General features: G+C 42.5%; 1 protein-coding gene across 1 annotated transcript in view; it reads right to left on the bottom strand.

Moving 5' to 3' along the window:
* LOC143290761 (calmodulin-regulated spectrin-associated protein 1-like) overlaps positions 1-18,497 on the bottom strand; it is a 155,313-nt gene that overhangs the window by 5,960 nt on the left and 130,856 nt on the right. Inside the window, exons 9-10 of the mRNA XM_076600273.1 lie at positions 13,470-13,700; positions 7,183-7,332 (exon numbers count right to left, since the gene is read on the bottom strand). Of these exons, the coding sequence (XP_076456388.1) occupies positions 7,183-7,332; positions 13,470-13,700 (381 nt within the window). The remainder of the gene's footprint in view (positions 1-7,182; positions 7,333-13,469; positions 13,701-18,497) is intronic.

Genomic DNA, 18,497 nt, shown 5'->3' with positions numbered 1-18,497 from the left:
ATCAAAATATCTCTTGTCTTTTATATGCTGATAACTTAGTACTACTTTCAAAAACTAGATATATAGCCTACAGCTAAAACTAAGCCAGCTGAGTTAGACTGATAAGGTATAGTGTAAACAATGAAGTATTCAAATCAACAGAGACAAAACTAAAGTAGTCATATTTTAGAAATCAGAACCACGAGCTCAAACATTTTTTTTAAATATGAAACTGAAGTCATAGAAACAACTGAACAGTATAAATATCAAAGAATAATATTCCATAAATCAGGCAGATTTTACATGGCTACATAGCACTTCACAAAACAAGGAAATAAAGCATCTCATAGTCTTAAAAGAATTTTCAAGAATGGAAACATAAACATACATACTATATCAAAATCATTTGACATTCTTGCTTCACCTATCCTAGTGTAAGGAGCAGAAATATGGTTCCAGACTTGTGAAAAAGCAGACTTTAATTTAACTTTTGAAAACCTGTATGATCATTTAGAAAATTTCACGTGAACATGTTCATTTAAGCTTTTCTAAACAAACATTGGGAGTCTATAAAGAAGCCACAAATTTAGCAATGCATGGTGAAGTACGTAAACAACCCTTAACTTTAAAAGTGATTAGTCAAATAATAAAATTTTAGTTTCACATGACACAGGCATGAGCAAATTTGTATCACATTTAATTTGTGTACAGTGATATGCTTAAGAGGACTGATGGATCAAATTTGTTAGAATTATATAACGACATCTTGGTTGAGACACGTCTGGAATAATTTGTCCACGTTCAATATTCACAGCCTCAGTGACATTATCATGAATAAACAAGAATACAAATGTCTTTTAATTCTTATATTGGATTTATAAGAGAAACAAAACTGAAAATAAATCAACACTGCTATTTCATATATATATATATATATATATATATATATATATATATATATATATATATATATATATATGTGTGTGTGTGTGTGTATAAAACAAAATTGCTCATGAATACCGAACCAATCCTAACTTCCTTGAAGGATATGTTAATGTGACATGTGTAAACACAATGGAAGGTATCTGGCTTAACTGTTTACAAGCAAATCTACCAGAAAACCAAGAACTTTGTTACTTTTCTTGTGCACAATGCCAAGACTTTTTCAACACCAAGATCTCTGAAGCTAAATCAAGCAAAGAACTATATTCCATTACAAATAAGCTTTGTGGCAGAACAAAAATATTCTTTGCTTCCTTCTATCTATCCATCTTCAGTACTGCTTCACATCTTCTCGGATTTTTTCTGCTAAAAAAAATGTTAACCTTGGGAAAGAATTTGATTCACAGTCAGTTGTGTCACATCCCTTGGGAAAAGAATTTTAGTGTTTTCCTTTTGTTGCTTTTATACCTGTATCAGAGAAAGATGTACTCAGTGTTTTGAGAAAGTCTGCTCCAAAAACATGTGACCTTGACCCCCTTCCCACACCATTACTGTTGTGTATGTGTATGGATATTCTTTTGCCTGCATTAACAAAAATTATAAATGATTCTTTAATTTTTGGTGTCTTCCCTGATACAGGGGTGCAAGCAGAGAGACCTACTCAAGCCTGAACTTTTTTTCTGCCCAGACCGACGCCTGAAAATACTATGCAGGCTAAACAAAACTGAGCATCAAACCTGAACACAATTACCGTACTATTATATTTTCTAAAGACTGTTATTTGGGGGAGAATAATGGTGAATTCTGCGTAAATCAAGAAGCAGACAAAAAAGGAGGGATCTTTACCTATAAACACTAAAACATAATTTCAAAGAACAAGATCTGGCACCCAAACTGAACATTCTCACAGGATGGACCTTTAGTTTCATGACTGCAGTATCCAGCATAGCAAAAGATCTAATAATGGAGAAAAAAAAGCATTATGCATCAGAATAAAACAAAAGACAATTACAGTTTCATTCAAAGCTAAAAACAAACCACATTATTTCTGTTATGAAAACAATCTATATAATACAATTCTGTATCTTATTGTAAAGAAAAGTATGCAAGTGTGACTCTAAACCACCCATAAGCTACACTTCTTGCAAAGATGGAGCTACTGAGGAAAGAAAAAACCTGAAGAAATGTGTGTTGCACACGTGCACGCGTGTGTGTGTGTGTATGAGAGCGTGCGCACGTGCGTGCATGCGTATATGCGTGTGCGTGCGTGCGTGAATTGTTTTCAATGCAAGCCTGTGTGTGTGTGTGTGTGTGTGTGTGTGTGCGCGTGCGAACATCTGTACAAGTGTGTGGATGGTATATGTGTGTGTGCATACACGCGTGCATGTACATGTATGTGTGCACGCATCTGTGTATATGTGTGTGCGTGCTTGTGTGTGTATGTGCGCGCACGTTTGTGTGTGTCTCTGTGTGCGTGCGTGCGTGTGTGTGTGTATGTGTGTACATGTGTACGCCTGTGTAAGTATGTGGACGGTATGTGCATGAGCATGTGTGTTTGTGCGTGTGTGTGCGCACACACGCATGTGTACATGTGTTTGCGAGTATATCTGTGTATGTATGTATGCAATAGTAAAATGTGTGTGCACATCTATGCATTTGTATGTCTATCTGTGTATGTATGGTGTCTGTTAAGGCACGCACACGCGTTTGTGTGCATGTGTATGTGTGTGTATGATCAAAAACAATGGCAATAGTGAAATGAACCCACATCCTGATGATAGAGGCCGCACATGTGTTTGAACAAAACATAACACTACATGCAGGTAAAGCAGAAGAATCTACGGATCAGCCGCCCCACTGACTGATGTTATCACAGAAATAAGGAAAAAAAGTACTGACATCAAATGCTATTAAAGTTTATCCTCAGTGACAAATTCTTCAGAGACAACTATGTGCAGCGCTTCTTGGCATTTGCTCTGTGTGTGTGTGTGTGTGTGTATTAGGTTTTGTGGTCAGCAAAATCGTCATTTTTCTTTACTCGATCGTAGTGTCATGGTCTGGGGGCTTGAATCATAGAAACTACAGTCATAGTATTAGGCAAAATGAAATGAAATGAAATTATGGTGCTTAGAGCCTCGCCGACCACTAAGGCCATCTCAAGGCTATCGCCGCGTCAATAACTACTACAAGGATAAAAAAACAACCAATTAAAACGAGTCACCACTTCAAACTTTCCACTCCAAAGTTAAAAAAAAAACTTCCATAGTTTAAAACCTTCAAATCTGGTTAAAAAGGTTCACTTCTTTTAAGAAGTCCATCAGCGCCCACGGAGGGACATCACGAAACAAAGTCTTCAAAGAAACCGCTGTGTAATGTCTGCGTCTAACGTCATGCAGATCCCAACAGTCAAGGAGCATGTGTTTCACGGTGAGAGGCTCGTCACAGGGAATGCATCGAGGGGCCTCCTCCCCCTTCAACAAGTAAGAATGAGTAAAAAAAGTGTGCCCCGTACGCAGTCTGCACAGCACAGACTCCTCCTTTCTGTTCTTCACCCCCGAAGGGAGGGTCTCTTTTAGGTCCAGACGGATCTGGAAGAGCTTGTTGTCCGTCTGGGTGTTCCACTCCTCTTGCCAAAGATCCTTAACGTAAGTGTTGACCTTTCGCTTCATGTCTGTATAGGGTACCAAGGATCTGGACAATTCTTTCTTTACAGCGTTCCTGGCCAGCAGGTCCGCCCTTTCGTTACCACGAATGCCAACATGTCCGGGAACCCAGGCCAACACAACCTCGTATCCTTTCTTCGTTGCGAGATTAAAAGTTTCATAAAATTCCAGCAGTTTGGGATGAGTGATATTCCTGCAGGCGATCGCCTCCAGGGCTGACAAGGAGTCGGAAAAGATCATGAATCTCTTCTGTTTCGAAGAGAGAACCATTTTTAACCCCAGAACCAGTGCGGTCAGTTCCGCGGTGTACACCGAGCTGTCAGACAGGATGTGTTCCGTTGAGGGCCGGTCAGGAAAGGCGGGACAGAACGCAGATGCGGCGACTCTGTCCTCTGACTTGGAACCGTCAGTGAAGATGCTTTGAAAAGTGGGGAATTTGTGGCACAGTTCCGAAAAGTAGGTTCTGTAGGCCAGAGAACTGGTGGTGTCCTTACGGTATGAGGCCAGATCGAATCGGACCTCAGGTGTTGTAAAGGTCCACGGAGGGCTGTCAGGGAACTTAGAGAAATCCGAGATGCCACCGACATCCAGATCGGCCTTTTCTAAGTGCGGCTGAATGCGGAGTCCGAGAGGAGGTATGCAGTTTGGGTTGTCTGTAAATTTCTTATCGAAAGGGTTGTTGAATACAGCGTCGTAAGCAGGGTTTGTAGGTTCCGAGAACAATTTCAGATAATAGTTCAGGGTCAGCTTCAGTCTGCGGTTGGAAAGAGGCGGTTCCCCCGCCTCTGCGTACAGGCTGTGCACAGGGGTGGTGCGGAAAGCACCTAAGCTGAGACGGAGCCCTTGGTGGTGTACAGGGTCCAACAGTTTCAGATAGGATGGTCTGGCCGAGCCGTATACCACACTTCCATAATCCAGTTTGGACCGGACCAGGGCTCTGTAGAGGTGCAAGAGAGTTCTCTTATCAGCACCCCAGTTCATGTGTGCCACAACTCGGATGATGTTAAGGGCTTTTTGGCAAGATATTTTCAGCTGTTTAATGTGGCTGAGGAAGTTCAGCTTCTGATCGAAGACGACCCCTAGAAATCTGGCTTCCTTGACCGCCGGGATGGTGGATGTTCCCAGACGGATTTCAGGGTCCGGATAGAACTGGCGAAAATTATGAAAATGGATGCATTCAGTTTTGGAGGACGAAAACGTGAAGCCATTCTCCTCCGCCCAACACTGGATCTTGTTGACGCAGAGCTGAAGCCGTCGCTGGATGCTGGCGTACGTGCTGCCGGTTGCATATAAGGCAAAATCATCTACGAACAGCGAGCTGTCCGATCCCCTCTGAACGGATTGAACGATGTCATTAATTTTGATGCTGAAAAGAGCCGGCAACAGGATGCTCCCTTGCGGGACACCCAGCTCCGGGTGGTGCCGAGTCTCACCTGGAATTGTCTGTCTTGTAAAAAATTGTGGATGAACTGAGGCAGGTGTCCTCGGAAGCCGAGCTTGTGCAAGTCGGAAAGAATACCAAATTTCCACGTGGTATCGTAAGCTTTCTCCAAGTCAAAAAATATGGCCACCACATGTTGTTTGTTTACAAATGCATTTCTGACAGTGGTTTCCAGACGGACCAGATGGTCAATGGTAGAGCGATGCTTGCGGAAACCGCACTGTTCTTTCGCCAGAAGGCCGTCGGTCTCTAGTTTCCACATCGGTCTACCGTTGACCATCTTCTCCATCAGTTTGCAGACGCAGCTGGTCAGTGCAATTGGGCGGTAGTTGGCGGGGTTTGAGGAGTCTTTTCCTGGTTTTGGCACCGGGATTATGAGGGCTTTCCGCCAGGAGGGTGGAAAAAAGCCTGTGACCCAGATGTGGTTATAAACTTTAAGCAGGGTGTCCAGACAGGTTTGGGGAAGGTGCTTTAGGAGTTTATAATGGACCTCGTCCATTCCTGGACAGGAATCCGTACAGGTCTGAAGGGCAGATTTAAGTTCGTTCATTGTGAAAGGGAGGTTGTAATTCTCTGTGTTGTCGGAAAAGAAGTTACATGGTGTTTTTTCCCGACAGGTTTTTGGTTTTAAGAAAGCGAGCAGATTTGTTAGCAGATCTCGAGTTCTGTTCTATTGTGGAGGCAAGCAAATTGGCAACTGCTTTCTTCTCTGTGACCAGAGCGTCTGAGAGTTTAAGATGGTGAAAGGTCGGGCATACGCTTTTGCCCTTAATTCTTTTTAAAACCCTCCACACTTTCTTCTTGGGTGTGTTGGAGGTTAAGGAAGAGCAAAAATCTCTCCATGACTTCCTCTGGCTCTTTTTAAAAACATACCTGGCTTTCGCCCTCAGCTGTTGATGGGATCGAACGCTATCGGTCTCCGGTCTCCGAAAGACGCGTCGCTGCGCTCTCTTCCGAGACTTGCGGGCCTCCCGACATTCCGCGTTGAACCAGGGCGTTCTAGGAACCTGAGGCTTGGAGGTAGACAATGGGACTGCTGCTTTGGCGCAATCTAAAACGATCCGAGTCAGAGCATCAGCAGGGTCCTTGCTTTTCTATACTGTTTCTTCCTGCAGCTCCGCTCTTATCTTGGTGGTAAAAAAACTCCAGTCTGCTTTGTCGTAATACAGGCGGTCAGGCAGAGAGTCACCTTCCCCATCTGTGGGGCGGAGGACGACAGGAAAGTGGTCACTCCCATGCAGATCGTCGTGCACTCTCCACTTGTAGTCCAGGACCAACGATGGATCGCAGACCGACAGATCTAAACACGAGAGCTTTCCAGAGGACAGATGAAGGTAAGTGGGTGACTTGTCATTAAGACAGCACAGGTCCATATCGGAGAGAAGGTTTTCCAAAAGAAGACCTCGGGCTGATGTCATCTCACTTCCCCAGAGTGGGGAGTGGCCATTGAAGTCGCCCAACAGTAGAAACGGTCGTGGGAGCTGGTTGACCAGGTTCATGAGGTCCTGCCTCAGAACACGGACGGAAGGAGGAAGGTACAGAGAGCAGACAGTGATGGTTTTCTCAAGTGTGACTCTGACTGCCACCGCCTGTAAAGGGGTGCTTAAAGGAACTGTACTGTATAAAAGGGACTTGTGTATAAAAAGAGCGACACCTCCCGTCAATCCCTCTTGCTTCGGTTGAACGGGTTTAAAAATGGAGTTAAAACCAGAGAGAGATAAAACCTTGCCATCTCTTTGCAGAGTCTCCTGCAGCACCAGCACTGAAGGTTTCAAGGCACGACAAAGCAGCTGAAGTTCCTGGAAATTGGCGTAGAACCCACGAATGTTCCAGTGGATCACTTCCATTAAAAAGGTTAAAAAAATTTTTTAAAAAGCAGCAACCTATTCCATCGCTACCCCCTGCTCCTCTGCTTGCAGTGGCTCAAGGTCGGCCAAGATCGCGTATCTATTTTTGGAACTATTTTCCGATTCTGACCAAGCCGGAATATCTACCACCTCGGCTCTTCCCGATCCTGCCGAGGCCGCAACCCTCCCCTCCTTGAGTTTTGGAGGTACGGGGGGTTTGTGGCCGCTCCCGCCAGCCTGAGGGCCAGGCAGACGAGAGGCGGGGCGAGGGGGGCCGTGGGGTGGGGGGGACAGGAGGCGAACAACGTGCCTCTGCCCGAGGCTTTCCGCTCCCGCCCAGAAGCACCTGAGGACCGCCGTACAGGATGGGAAGGGGTGGACACGGCGCCTCCACCCAAGGCAAACAGTTCTATCAAGGTAGGCACGTCGTCCATCTGCATCCTTGTGGACGTCGTCTGAACTGCGACGTCCACCATCCTGGGTCTGACGACAGAGGCATAAGACACCTTAGGCAAAGCGGCCTCCACTTGCTTACGTGCCTCAAAGAAAGAAATTTTCTTCTCCATCTTCACCTTCTGGATTTCTTTTTCTTTTTTCCAGGCAGGGCAGTCTTTTGATGAGGACGGGTGGCCGCCTCCGCAGTTCGCACAACGGGCTGGACTGACGCATTCACCCTGGTGCGCCGCCTTTGAACAGGTGCCACACGCCTCTTCCTCCTTGCATCGGTCCCGCACGTGTCCGAATTTCTGGCATTTGAAACATCTTAGTGGGGACAGCACGTACAGGCTTACATTCACCATCAGGTATCCGACTTGAATGTCCTTGGGGACCTTTGGGCAGCAGAAGGTGAGGAAAAATGTGTTGGTCGGGACTCTGTCCGACCCCTTCCTTACTGTCACCCTGTAAACGTTGGTCACTCCCAGAGAGGACAGCTCGCTCTTGATCTCTGCTTCGGACACTCCTCTCAACTCCGGGCATCTGATAACCCCCTTTGAACAGTTCAGACCTTTGTGAGGGGAAACCCTCACCGCCCTATCCACAAAAGTGGTCGCCTTGAGCAGAAGCTGTGTCTGCCTTTTAGACTCTGTCTCCACCAGAAATGCTCCGCTCCTCAGCCTCTTGATAGATTTCAGTGATCCCGCCAGACACTGGAAGCCCTTCTGGACAGCGAAGGGGCTGAGAGCCGACAAGGGCTTGTCATCATCAACGCCCTCCACCACAAGCCACGACGGCCAAAATCCAGAGGTCTCACCGACCTCCGAATCAGAGTCCGAGTCGTCTGTTCCTGGTCTCCTTCTTTTGCCAAGTTTAGGGGTGTGTGTTTGTTTGGAATTCATGGTTTATTAATTGTATATTCATCCCTCCCTTACCCACCCACGCACCATGGGGTCCAACTTAGGGGCCAGGGTCAAGGGAACACCGGCTTGACCCCTTCCAGGTTTCGGGAGGGATATACGACTAACAGCTTAGCTCCAACGTGTTCTCCCCCAATCATGCCCAGCTCCCGGGGACAGAGAACCGAGCACTACGGGGGTTATCCTCGCTAGCCTCCAAACTGCCAGTCTTGACCCAGCCCAACGAAGGGGTAGCCGATTGACACACACGGGCCAATGTATGCCGCCTGTCTTAGGAGAGGTCCGAGCCAAAGGGATGTGTTGAGAGCAGCGTGCTCTCTCAATCCCCAGGATCTCATTCCCCTCCATCACAGGTCACGCCGCACGGCAAACATGGCGGGCCTGAAGAAGGCCGCAGAGAAAAAAGAATGTGGAAAAGAAGGCTTGATGGGGAGCTGAGGACAGAAAAGAGGCGGTAAAAAGAAGAATAGAGAATAGCAAAAGGGACAGTGGGTCAGGTTTAGTTTGGGCCTCACTCACACCCTATCAGGGGCATCAGTACAAAAACCACCACTTATTCAGCCTGAACAGCTACAATGGCTATGTAGGCTGTGAATTAAGATCTGGGACTAGAGCAGCAAACCCCCAGAAGCACTGATGCCCCCGCCGACATAGCTCGCTCGATCACTGGCCACTAAGCCTCCCGACCACGACAAGGTAGTGACCCCCCCGGGAGGGGGTCAAGAGAACACCAGCTTGCCCCCTCCAGGTTTTGGGAGGCACTGTGTGTGCGCGCGTGTGCACTTGCGTGCGTGCGTGTGTGTGTGCATGTGCATGTGGGTGTGTGCACACACGCATGCACCCTGCAAGTTATGTATGAATGCATGGTGTTTTGTTTTGCTGTGGAGGGGTGTGAGTGGGGTTCTTGCATACTTGTGGTCTTGGTGCTGGTTTTAGACCTTTCAACTATGATTTCACATCTTAAAAGATAAATATGTCTTTATTTTCTTTTCATATGATGATTGATGTCTGCTTACGGTAAGGGAAGCGTGTATGGGCTATTTGTTTATTTTCATTTCATTTGTACTTGCAATGTTATAAACAGCTTACTGAATACTTTCCTTTTATATGACTGATTATTTTCACTTTATCATTTTTTTTTCTTATCAGATGTTTTCTTTTGACATAATAATTTATATGTGCATTGTGATAAAGGAAGTGTGCGCCAGTTGCTCATTCACATTTCAATTTGATATTTATTGATGGGCAGTTGTCTCTTAAAATGTTATAATTATATTACTGAATATTTTCTTTATTTTTATGATGATTGAAATTTACACACACGCACATGAGCGCACACACAGGCACACTCACACAGGCGTGCATGCACACACACATGCACGCAAGCATGCACACACACACACACACAATTCTTTCACTCTATCTTAGAATCAATATTATCTTACCAGAATGTTTTTCTTGTTACATGATAACTGATGTGTGCATGATGATCAGGGAAGCGTGTGTCAGTTACTCATTCGTTTTTCACTTTGGTATTTGCTGGCAGGCATTTTGAGTGAGCCAAAAGATAATTTTCTGTTTTGGTTGAAGCAGACAAAGGTTTATGAACTAAATTGAATTGACATTAAAAAATATGATTTGATACAACTCGCTTACCATTTCAAAACAGTGTAACATCACTTGCGACTCACACAGCTCTCTCAACTCACTCCCATAGTAAAATGTTAAGATGCAAAACTTATTAAAATTATGAGTCACACAGCTCTTTCACTTCACCCACATAATAAAATATCAAGATACCAACTAGAATTAATATTAAAGAGTGTAACAACACTTACAACTCACATACACCCAGCACCCCAACCTTTACATAAGCACATCAATGCACACACATAAAGACTGTTTTGGGAGAGAATGATCTACAGTTTAAGATACTGTTTGAACAAGAATGTTTTAAGATTAGACCTGAAAGATTTTAAAGAGGAGCAGTGTCTGATGTTCTGTGGTAGAGATTTCCAAAACCAAGGGCCATAGTGTGTAAATGTTCCGAAACAATGGGACTTGCATCTGTAACATGGGATTTCAAACATGCATGTGTCAGATGAAGAATGCAAGCCAGGGCAGGGTGACTGAAGTCAGAAAGGTACAATGGTGCAAGACCGTTCAATGAACTGAAACATATACAAGCTAATCTTAATTTGATTCTTTCAGATGCTGGAAGCCAGTGTAACTTGTATAAAAGAGTAGTGCATGGTTGTCTGTGAGAGGCTTTGAATATCAGATGAGCAGCTTTGTTTTGGACTTTCTAAAGGTTCTATGACAGAAGAAGGCAAACCTATTAATAACGAATTACAGTAATCTAATGCAGAAAGAATACACAAAGTGACTAGTGTTTTTGTTGTGTCATCTGTGAGGTATCTTTGGATTGAACTAATTCGCTTGACCTCATAAAAGGCAGTTTGACAGGCTTTTGTCGCATGATCTTTTATATTAAGTTTAAATCAAAGTTTCTTGCATTACTTGTGAATGCTATATCATGGGAGCCTACCTTAATTGAGGATGGAAGAGTACAAGTAGGAGACAGGTTTGGAACTGAAAAGAGAATTGACTCTGTTTTATCATCATTAAGTTTTAGTTTGTTATTGTTCATCCAGCATTTGGTGATCAATAGTGTCAAATGCTGCAGAAAGATCTAGTAAGAGCAGAACAGAAATTTTGTCTTCATCCATAGCTGCAAACACTATTCACCACTCTCAACAGAGCAGTTTCAGTGCTATGTCCTGTTCGATAGGCACACTGGAAAGAGTTACAAAGGTTGTTGCTTTGAAGCTGTCAAATAAGTTGTTGAACTAGTTTTTCAATGATTTTTCATCAAAAAATTAAATTTGAAACAGGTCTGTAGTTCTTTTGTTGGTTTTTGCCAAGAGATTTCTTTAAAAGAGGCTGTTCAATGGTGGTCTTGACATCATAGGGAACAGTGCCTTGTGGTCTTAACATCATAGGGAACAGTGCCTGGTGGTCTTAACATCATAGGGAACAGTGCCTGAGGTCAGAGAAGAGATAATGATATTTGTATGACTGGGAGAAGAATATTCAAATTTTCATACAACAGTTTTGTGGGGATTGGATCAAGTTCGCATGATTTTGGAACAGTTTCACTGAGAGTTTCCAAAACAAACTGATGACAAACAGTTGCAGATGATTTAAGGAGAGTTCCAGAGTGTGGCTGCATACTGGTGGCTGTAGAGAGTGATTGGTCAGGAGGTGGGAAGTGGTATTTTATAGCACAAATCTTCTCTGAAAAATAATCATGAAACACAGATGGCAGTGAGTATGGATGATAGTTTTGGAACTATGGGAGGTTTCTTTTGGTCAAGTATAGTGTTGAAATTTTGGAATAATTGTTTACAAGCTGAGCTGGCCGTATCATAAAGGAATAGAAACCTGTTTTAGCATTGTCAACAAGATCTGTTGTTTTTCACTTGATAGTTTCAAATATTTCTTTGTGGACAGTTAACATTTTCACTTCCGTACTATTTGTGGTTTTAGCAAAATAATCATAAACCCTGGGGAAAAAAAATCAAAATTATGCTCAAAAGTATGTAAAAGTACCTGTTTTCTTGAAAGGAAATGAATAGAGAATATAATCATCATAACTTAAATGTTAACAGGATGAGATAACCTCCAATCAGGGGAATATAACTCAGATTTTTAGAGAGAGAAAAAAACACAGAATATTTGGGGGAAAAAAGAAGAAAATTCAAGGTTGTTAATTCTAAGGGTGGAAATAGTGCTAAAATATTAACAAATGTATCAGGCACACAACAACCAAGTGCAGTTATGTTGTTTCCTACACTATCATGTGGTTTTGAATATAAACACTATACATAACCACACACACACACACACACACACACACACACACACACACAGAACCTCCTACACAAACACCCACAAACACTACCACACAATATTACAACACAAAAACTCACTGTAAACAATATTTCAGCTTGAAGCTTTCATTTACAGGATTTCAGGGTAGATGAAAACCCCAAAATGAAGGTTTCAAGCTAAAATATTAGGGTTTTTTCAAACCCCACTTCCAACATGACCCCACCCCCTTCATGCTGATATACCTTGTAGTATGCATAATCAGTATAACCAGAAGAACTTCAGCTGATCAACAACAGCATTACTTTCATTTTCTATCACGTTTTCATAGCTGCTATAGTCAAAGTTGTGTGGAAAATCAAACAAAATTCTAGTCACCTCCTCTGTACTGTATGTTCTGACAGCCATGTTGACACACTCAACAGCTTTTCGCTTTAGAAAACGCAAAAAAAAGTATCAAAATCAAGCTAAAACTTGCCGAGAAATTGCTTCTAACATTCATAATGGCAGTCACTATTTGCAAGGGAGGTAAGCGATGCAAATAAGTGGCTGGACACCTGATTATGCAGTTACCCCTAAACTGCGGATATATCTGCGGTCGGAAGTGAAAGGCTTAATCTGGATTTCAGCTGTCCTCTCTCTACTTGACGATGCTGATGCTTCAGCTGACAGAACTATGGCAACATCACTGAACCAGGGGGTTGCTTTGCTATGTCGGGCAGTACGCTGGCAAAGGGGTGCATGTTTGTCCAGAACAGAAGGTAGATTTAACACACTTTTTTTTTTCCTTTTTGTGCTTGTTGTTTTTTGGCTTTTTCATCCTTCTTTTGGTAGAAAATCTTTAAAACTGAGAAACTGTAAAGAAAAATGGCATTATATCCATAAAAAACATGGAGTTTTCATGCCTGAATGTATAATAAGCACAAGACACAAAACCAAACCATTACTTAGCTTTACTACGCAATACTGAAACACTGATTATATACTGACTGCTCTGGATAACAACTTTCATGGGTGATTTTCTGTGCTCATCATAACTTCAGTCATTTGGTCTTTCCACAGCAAAGATTAGCAAACACTATGAATACATTCTCTCTCTCTCTCTCTCTCTCAGAGATTTAAACCGTTCCATGTAATACTATGATGAGTGAAGTACAAATGAAAGTACTATTAGGGGTGGAGTGGAGAGGGGGAGGGCAATGGTGTAGAAAGAAAGGGGATGTTTATCCTGACCAATGACCTGAAAATGACTAAGTTTACCTGACTAACTTTGCTCAACCACCAGAATCAATCTCTGATGCTGATTACTCTGTTAAAGCAGTTGAACAGATTTCAATTCTTTGTTGCTTACCTTCAACTGCAGCATCCTTTATACAACTTTTGGACTGCAGGTTTTCCAGCAAAGCAAAGAGCTCTGCAAGAAACACTAGCACATTTTCATGCAGGTCTTCTCTCCCATACAACAGATCTTCATAGGTGAAGTGAAAACACTGTGGTGACAAACAATCTTTGCAGAAGGACTGGATCAAGCGTAGGTTGTACAGGGAATCAGCGATAGCCATGTTTTCCTTCAAGCACACATCTGAAAACATAAATACGGTCCTGGTGACTCACTTTACAATATTGGTTTTCTACTTGATGTGTCTGTGTTTGGCATTTATATGTGTATCTATGTGTGTTTCTCCAAGACCAACCCCCAGGGAACAGTTCAGGGGAAGAGGAGAAGGGGATAACAAAGAAAGAAATGGATAAACAAACACATGAGTGGATTGAAAGCAGCTTTGTCCTTACCCAGGCACAAGCACACAACCATAAGATGGAGGCTTGTGTTGCAGCATCACCATGCAGTGCTCATACAACCCTGGAGGATTATCAGAGCCATAAACAGTGAGTATGTATGTGTATTTGGTGCATTTCTAAATGGGCAAATGGGCATGAATGTAAAAACACATGTAAATGTGTATGCTGTGTGAGTGTGCATAATACACTCTCTCTTTCTATTCCATAATCCTATCTTCAACTGGCAAACAAAGTGGATGTAAAGATAAAAAATATTTAAAAAAACCCTAAACAAAATGTCACAACAGAAAATGGAGTAACCTTGAAATCAGTAGAATGAACAAACAATAAATTAACTTATAATGATAGATCAATCAATAAACACCTTGCCTGCTGAAGATTTTTAAGATTTTGTGATGAAGGTGTGCCAAGAAAAAAAGGGTGTCTTCCCTAGGAGCAAAAAAACATACACATCCTCAAATATACAGTTATCTCCCAGAAATTTTGCATGAGGATCACTGATACACCGGGTTTTTACATATAATGCAACTGTTTTAATTCCACGCTATAACTGTTTATACTGTTGTTTTAAAATTCTGGTAAAAAAATATTTCCATGAATTAAACTGGTATATAAAAAAAATTCTCTATATCAATCAATCAATCAACCAAATCAAAAACACTTTATTAATCCACATGGAAATTAAGTTGTGCAATCACAGGCTCATTGTAAACACAGGCATAAAATCATGCGCAGCATAAGAAGAGATTAAAACTAGTCAAATAAGAATTCCCAATAGCTGACGATATACTAACCCCCCCACACACATACTCATGTTAAGACAATAGGGTATTGCATAACAATATTAACAAATGAAAACATCCAACAAAAAAGGGTATAGATTACTAAAAATGACATGCGCGCACGCACGCACGCACACACACACACACACACACACACACACACACACACACACACACGCACACACACGTTAAGACCATAAGGTACTGTACAACAATACATAAATAAAAACATCAAGGGAATAAATCGTATATATAAGTAAAATGCACACACACACACACACACACACACTCATTCACACACACACTCACACACACACGTACAACGTATGCATGCACATAACATATGTCACGCCAATAAAATTAGAACATTAACATTAAGATACATGAAATCCAAGTAAAATAAGAAAATATTAAAAATCACTTCCAATCACACACACACAGAAATGCTTGCCCGTGCTCACGCGCTCAGTCCCACATGCACGCATAATGTCTGCTCCCATACACTCGTCTGCTGGTGAAGTTCAGGTGTTGCTGTGGCGAGGGGGCTTGGGGGGTGGGAGGGTTCACTTAGTGTATTGGATGTTTTGATTGTGTGCGCGAATGGCTGTAGGAATAAATGAATTAATGTATCGAGATGTTCTTGCGCGTAGAGCTCTAAACCTACCACTTATGTCTGACCTTCTGCTATTAATGTCATCATGTAGTGGGTGTCTTTCGTTGGTCAAAATTGTTATTAGTCTGTCAGTCAGTTTTCTATTGTGCATGTCGCTAAAGGTGTCTTGTCTTATACCCACCACCCCACCCGCTTTCCTAATGACTTTTTCCAACCTGTCTTTATCATGTTTGGTCAAATTTCCCCCCAGCACATGGCTCCGTATGTTAAAACACTGCAAACAACAGATGTGTAAAACATTTGGAGCATCTGCTTGCATACATTAAAAGATTTCATTTTTCTAAGACAGTACATCCGACTGTTGCTCTTTTTAATATAACATTTAATTCCAAGATTTCCTGTAAAAGTTTATTCACTGGGTGCCTGTGGCCCAGCACTGTTCCAGTGCTTGAATAACAAGAGAGGCAAGGCCATCAAGACTCACTTGTGACACGCACTTACTACAACAGCTGAATCAAAACACACAAAAAATCAATTGCAAAACAAAATTCATGTACACCTCCCAACATCAAAATATAGACCACACAAAGTTGTGTTGGATTTCACATTGTTTATTTATATTTGTTCATTTATTTTTTTCAAAATTAAAGTCACAAAGGAAAAAAAAAATCATTTCTAACTCACATTTGCTTTAAATGAAAGAGGAAATGCACCTAAGTGTGACCAACATACACATTCACACACAGACACACACAAGATAGGAAATAAAGTTAATGTATAAATATATAAGATGTAACTCAACTTAAAAAAAACAACAAACTATTAAGTAATGCATTATAAGCTTAATTACAGAGAAAACAATACAATGTGAAAAACTCAATACGGGTATTAACAAATCAAAAACCAAAACAAAAAAGATGTAACTGAAATTTATTTAAAATACTATTAAGTAATGCATTACAAGCTTAATTATAGAGAAAACAATACAATATGAAAAACTCAATATTGGTATTAACAAATCAAATCAAATTATGGTACTTAGAGCCTAAGGCCATCTCAAGGCTATCGCCATGTTAATACCTACTACAAGGGTAAAAACAAAACAAAACAAAAAACAAAAACAAAAACCCAATAAAAACAAGTAATGAAATGAAATGAAATGAAATTATGGTGCTTAGAGCCTCGCCGACCACTATGGCCATCTCAAGGCTATCACCGCGTTAATAACTACTACATGTGTGTGTTGTAAAAAAACAACAACAATTAAAACGAGTCACCACTTCAAACTTTCCACTTCAAAGTTTAAAAAAAAACCTTCCATAGTTTAAAACCTTCAAATCTCGTTAAAAATGTTCACTTCTTTTAAGAAGTCCATCAGCGCCCACGGAGGGACATCACAAAACAAGGTCTTCAAAGAAACTGCCGTATAATGTCTGTGTCTAACGTCATGTCGATCCCAACAATCAAGGAGCACGTGTTTCACGGTGAGAGGCTCATCACAGGGAATACATCAAGGGGCCTCTTCCCCCTTCAACAAGTAAGAATGAGTAAAAAAAAAAGTGTGCCCCCCATGCAGTCTGCACAGCACAGACTCCTCCTTTCTGTTCTTCACCCCCGATGAGAGGGTCTCTTTTAGGTCTGGACGGATTTGGAACAGCTTGTTGTCCATCTAGGTGTTCCACTCCTCTTGCCAAAGATCCTTAACATAAGTGTTCACCTTCTGCTTCATGTCTGTGTATGGTACAAAGGATCTGGATAATTCTTTCTTTACAGCGTTCCTGGCCAGCAGATCTGCCCTTTCGTTACCACGAATGCCAATATGTCCGGGAACCCAGGCCAACACAACCTCGTATCCTTTCTTCATTGCGAGAGTAAAAGCTTCATAAAATTCCAGCAGTTTGGGATGAGTAATATTCCTGCAGGCGATCGCCTCCAGGGCTGACAAGGAGTCTGAAAAGATCATGAATCTCTTTTGTTTCGAAGAGAGAACCATTTTTACCGCCAGAACCAGTGCGGTCAGTTCCGCAGTGTACACTGAGCTGTCAGACAGGATGTGTTCCAGTGAGGGCCGGTCAGGAAAGGCGGGACAGAACGCAGATGCAGCGACTCCGTCCTCTGACTTGGAACCGTCAGTGAAGATTCTTTGAAAAGTGGGAAATTTGTGGCAGAGTTCCAAAAAGTAAGTTCTGTAGGCCAGAGAACTGGTGGAGTCTTTACGGTACGAGGCCAGATCGAATCAGACCTCAGGTGTTCTAAAGGTCCACGGAGGGCTGTCGGTGAACTTGGAGAAATCTGAAATGCCACCGACATCCAGATCGGCATTTTCTAAGTGCGGCTGAATGCGGAGTCCAAGAGGAGGGATGCAGTTTGGGTTGTCTTTAAATTTCTTGTCGAAAGGGTTGTTGAATACAGCGTCGTAAGCAGGGTTTGTAGGTTCAGAAAACAGTTTCAAGTAATAATTTAGGGTCAGCTTCAGTCTACGGTTGGAGAGATGCGGTTTCCCCGCCTCTGCATACAGGCTGTGCACAGGGGTGGTGCGGAACGCACCTAAGCTGAGACGGAGCCCTTGGTGGTGTATAGGGTCCAACAGTTTCAGGTAAGACGGTCTGGCCAAGCCGTATACTACACTTCCGTAATCCAGTTTGGACCGGACCAGGGCTCTGTAGAGGTGCAAAAGAGTTCTCCTATCAGCACCCCAGTCCGTGTGTGCCACAACTCGGATGATGTTCAGAGCTTTTTGACAAGACATTTTCAGCTGTTTGATATGGCTGAAGAAGTTCAGCTTCTTATCAAAAATGACCCCTAAAAATTTGGCTTCCTTGACCGCCGGGATGGTGGATTATCCCAGACGGATTTCAGGGTCTGGATAGAACTGGTGAAAGTTGTGAAAATGAATACACTCAGTTTTGGAGGACGAAAAGGTAAAACCATTCTCCTCTGCCCAATACTGGATTTTGTTGACGCAGAGCTGAAGCCGTCGCTGGATGCTGGCATACGTGCTGCCAGTTGCATACAAGGCGAAATCGTCCACAAACGGCGAGCTGTCTGATCCCTTCTGAACCAATTGAACAATGTCATTAATTTTGATGCTGAAGAGAGCCGGCGACAGAATGCTCCCTTGCGGGACACCCAGCTACTACTCGTGAATGTCGGACAGGGTGGTGCTGACCCTTACCTGGAATTG

This window comes from Babylonia areolata, chromosome 16 (assembly GCF_041734735.1).
Source record: "Babylonia areolata isolate BAREFJ2019XMU chromosome 16, ASM4173473v1, whole genome shotgun sequence".
NCBI lineage: Eukaryota > Metazoa > Mollusca > Gastropoda > Neogastropoda > Buccinidae > Babylonia > Babylonia areolata.
The sequence above is the reverse complement of the archived record's forward strand: the minus strand, read 5'-3'. Positions and strand labels throughout refer to the sequence as shown.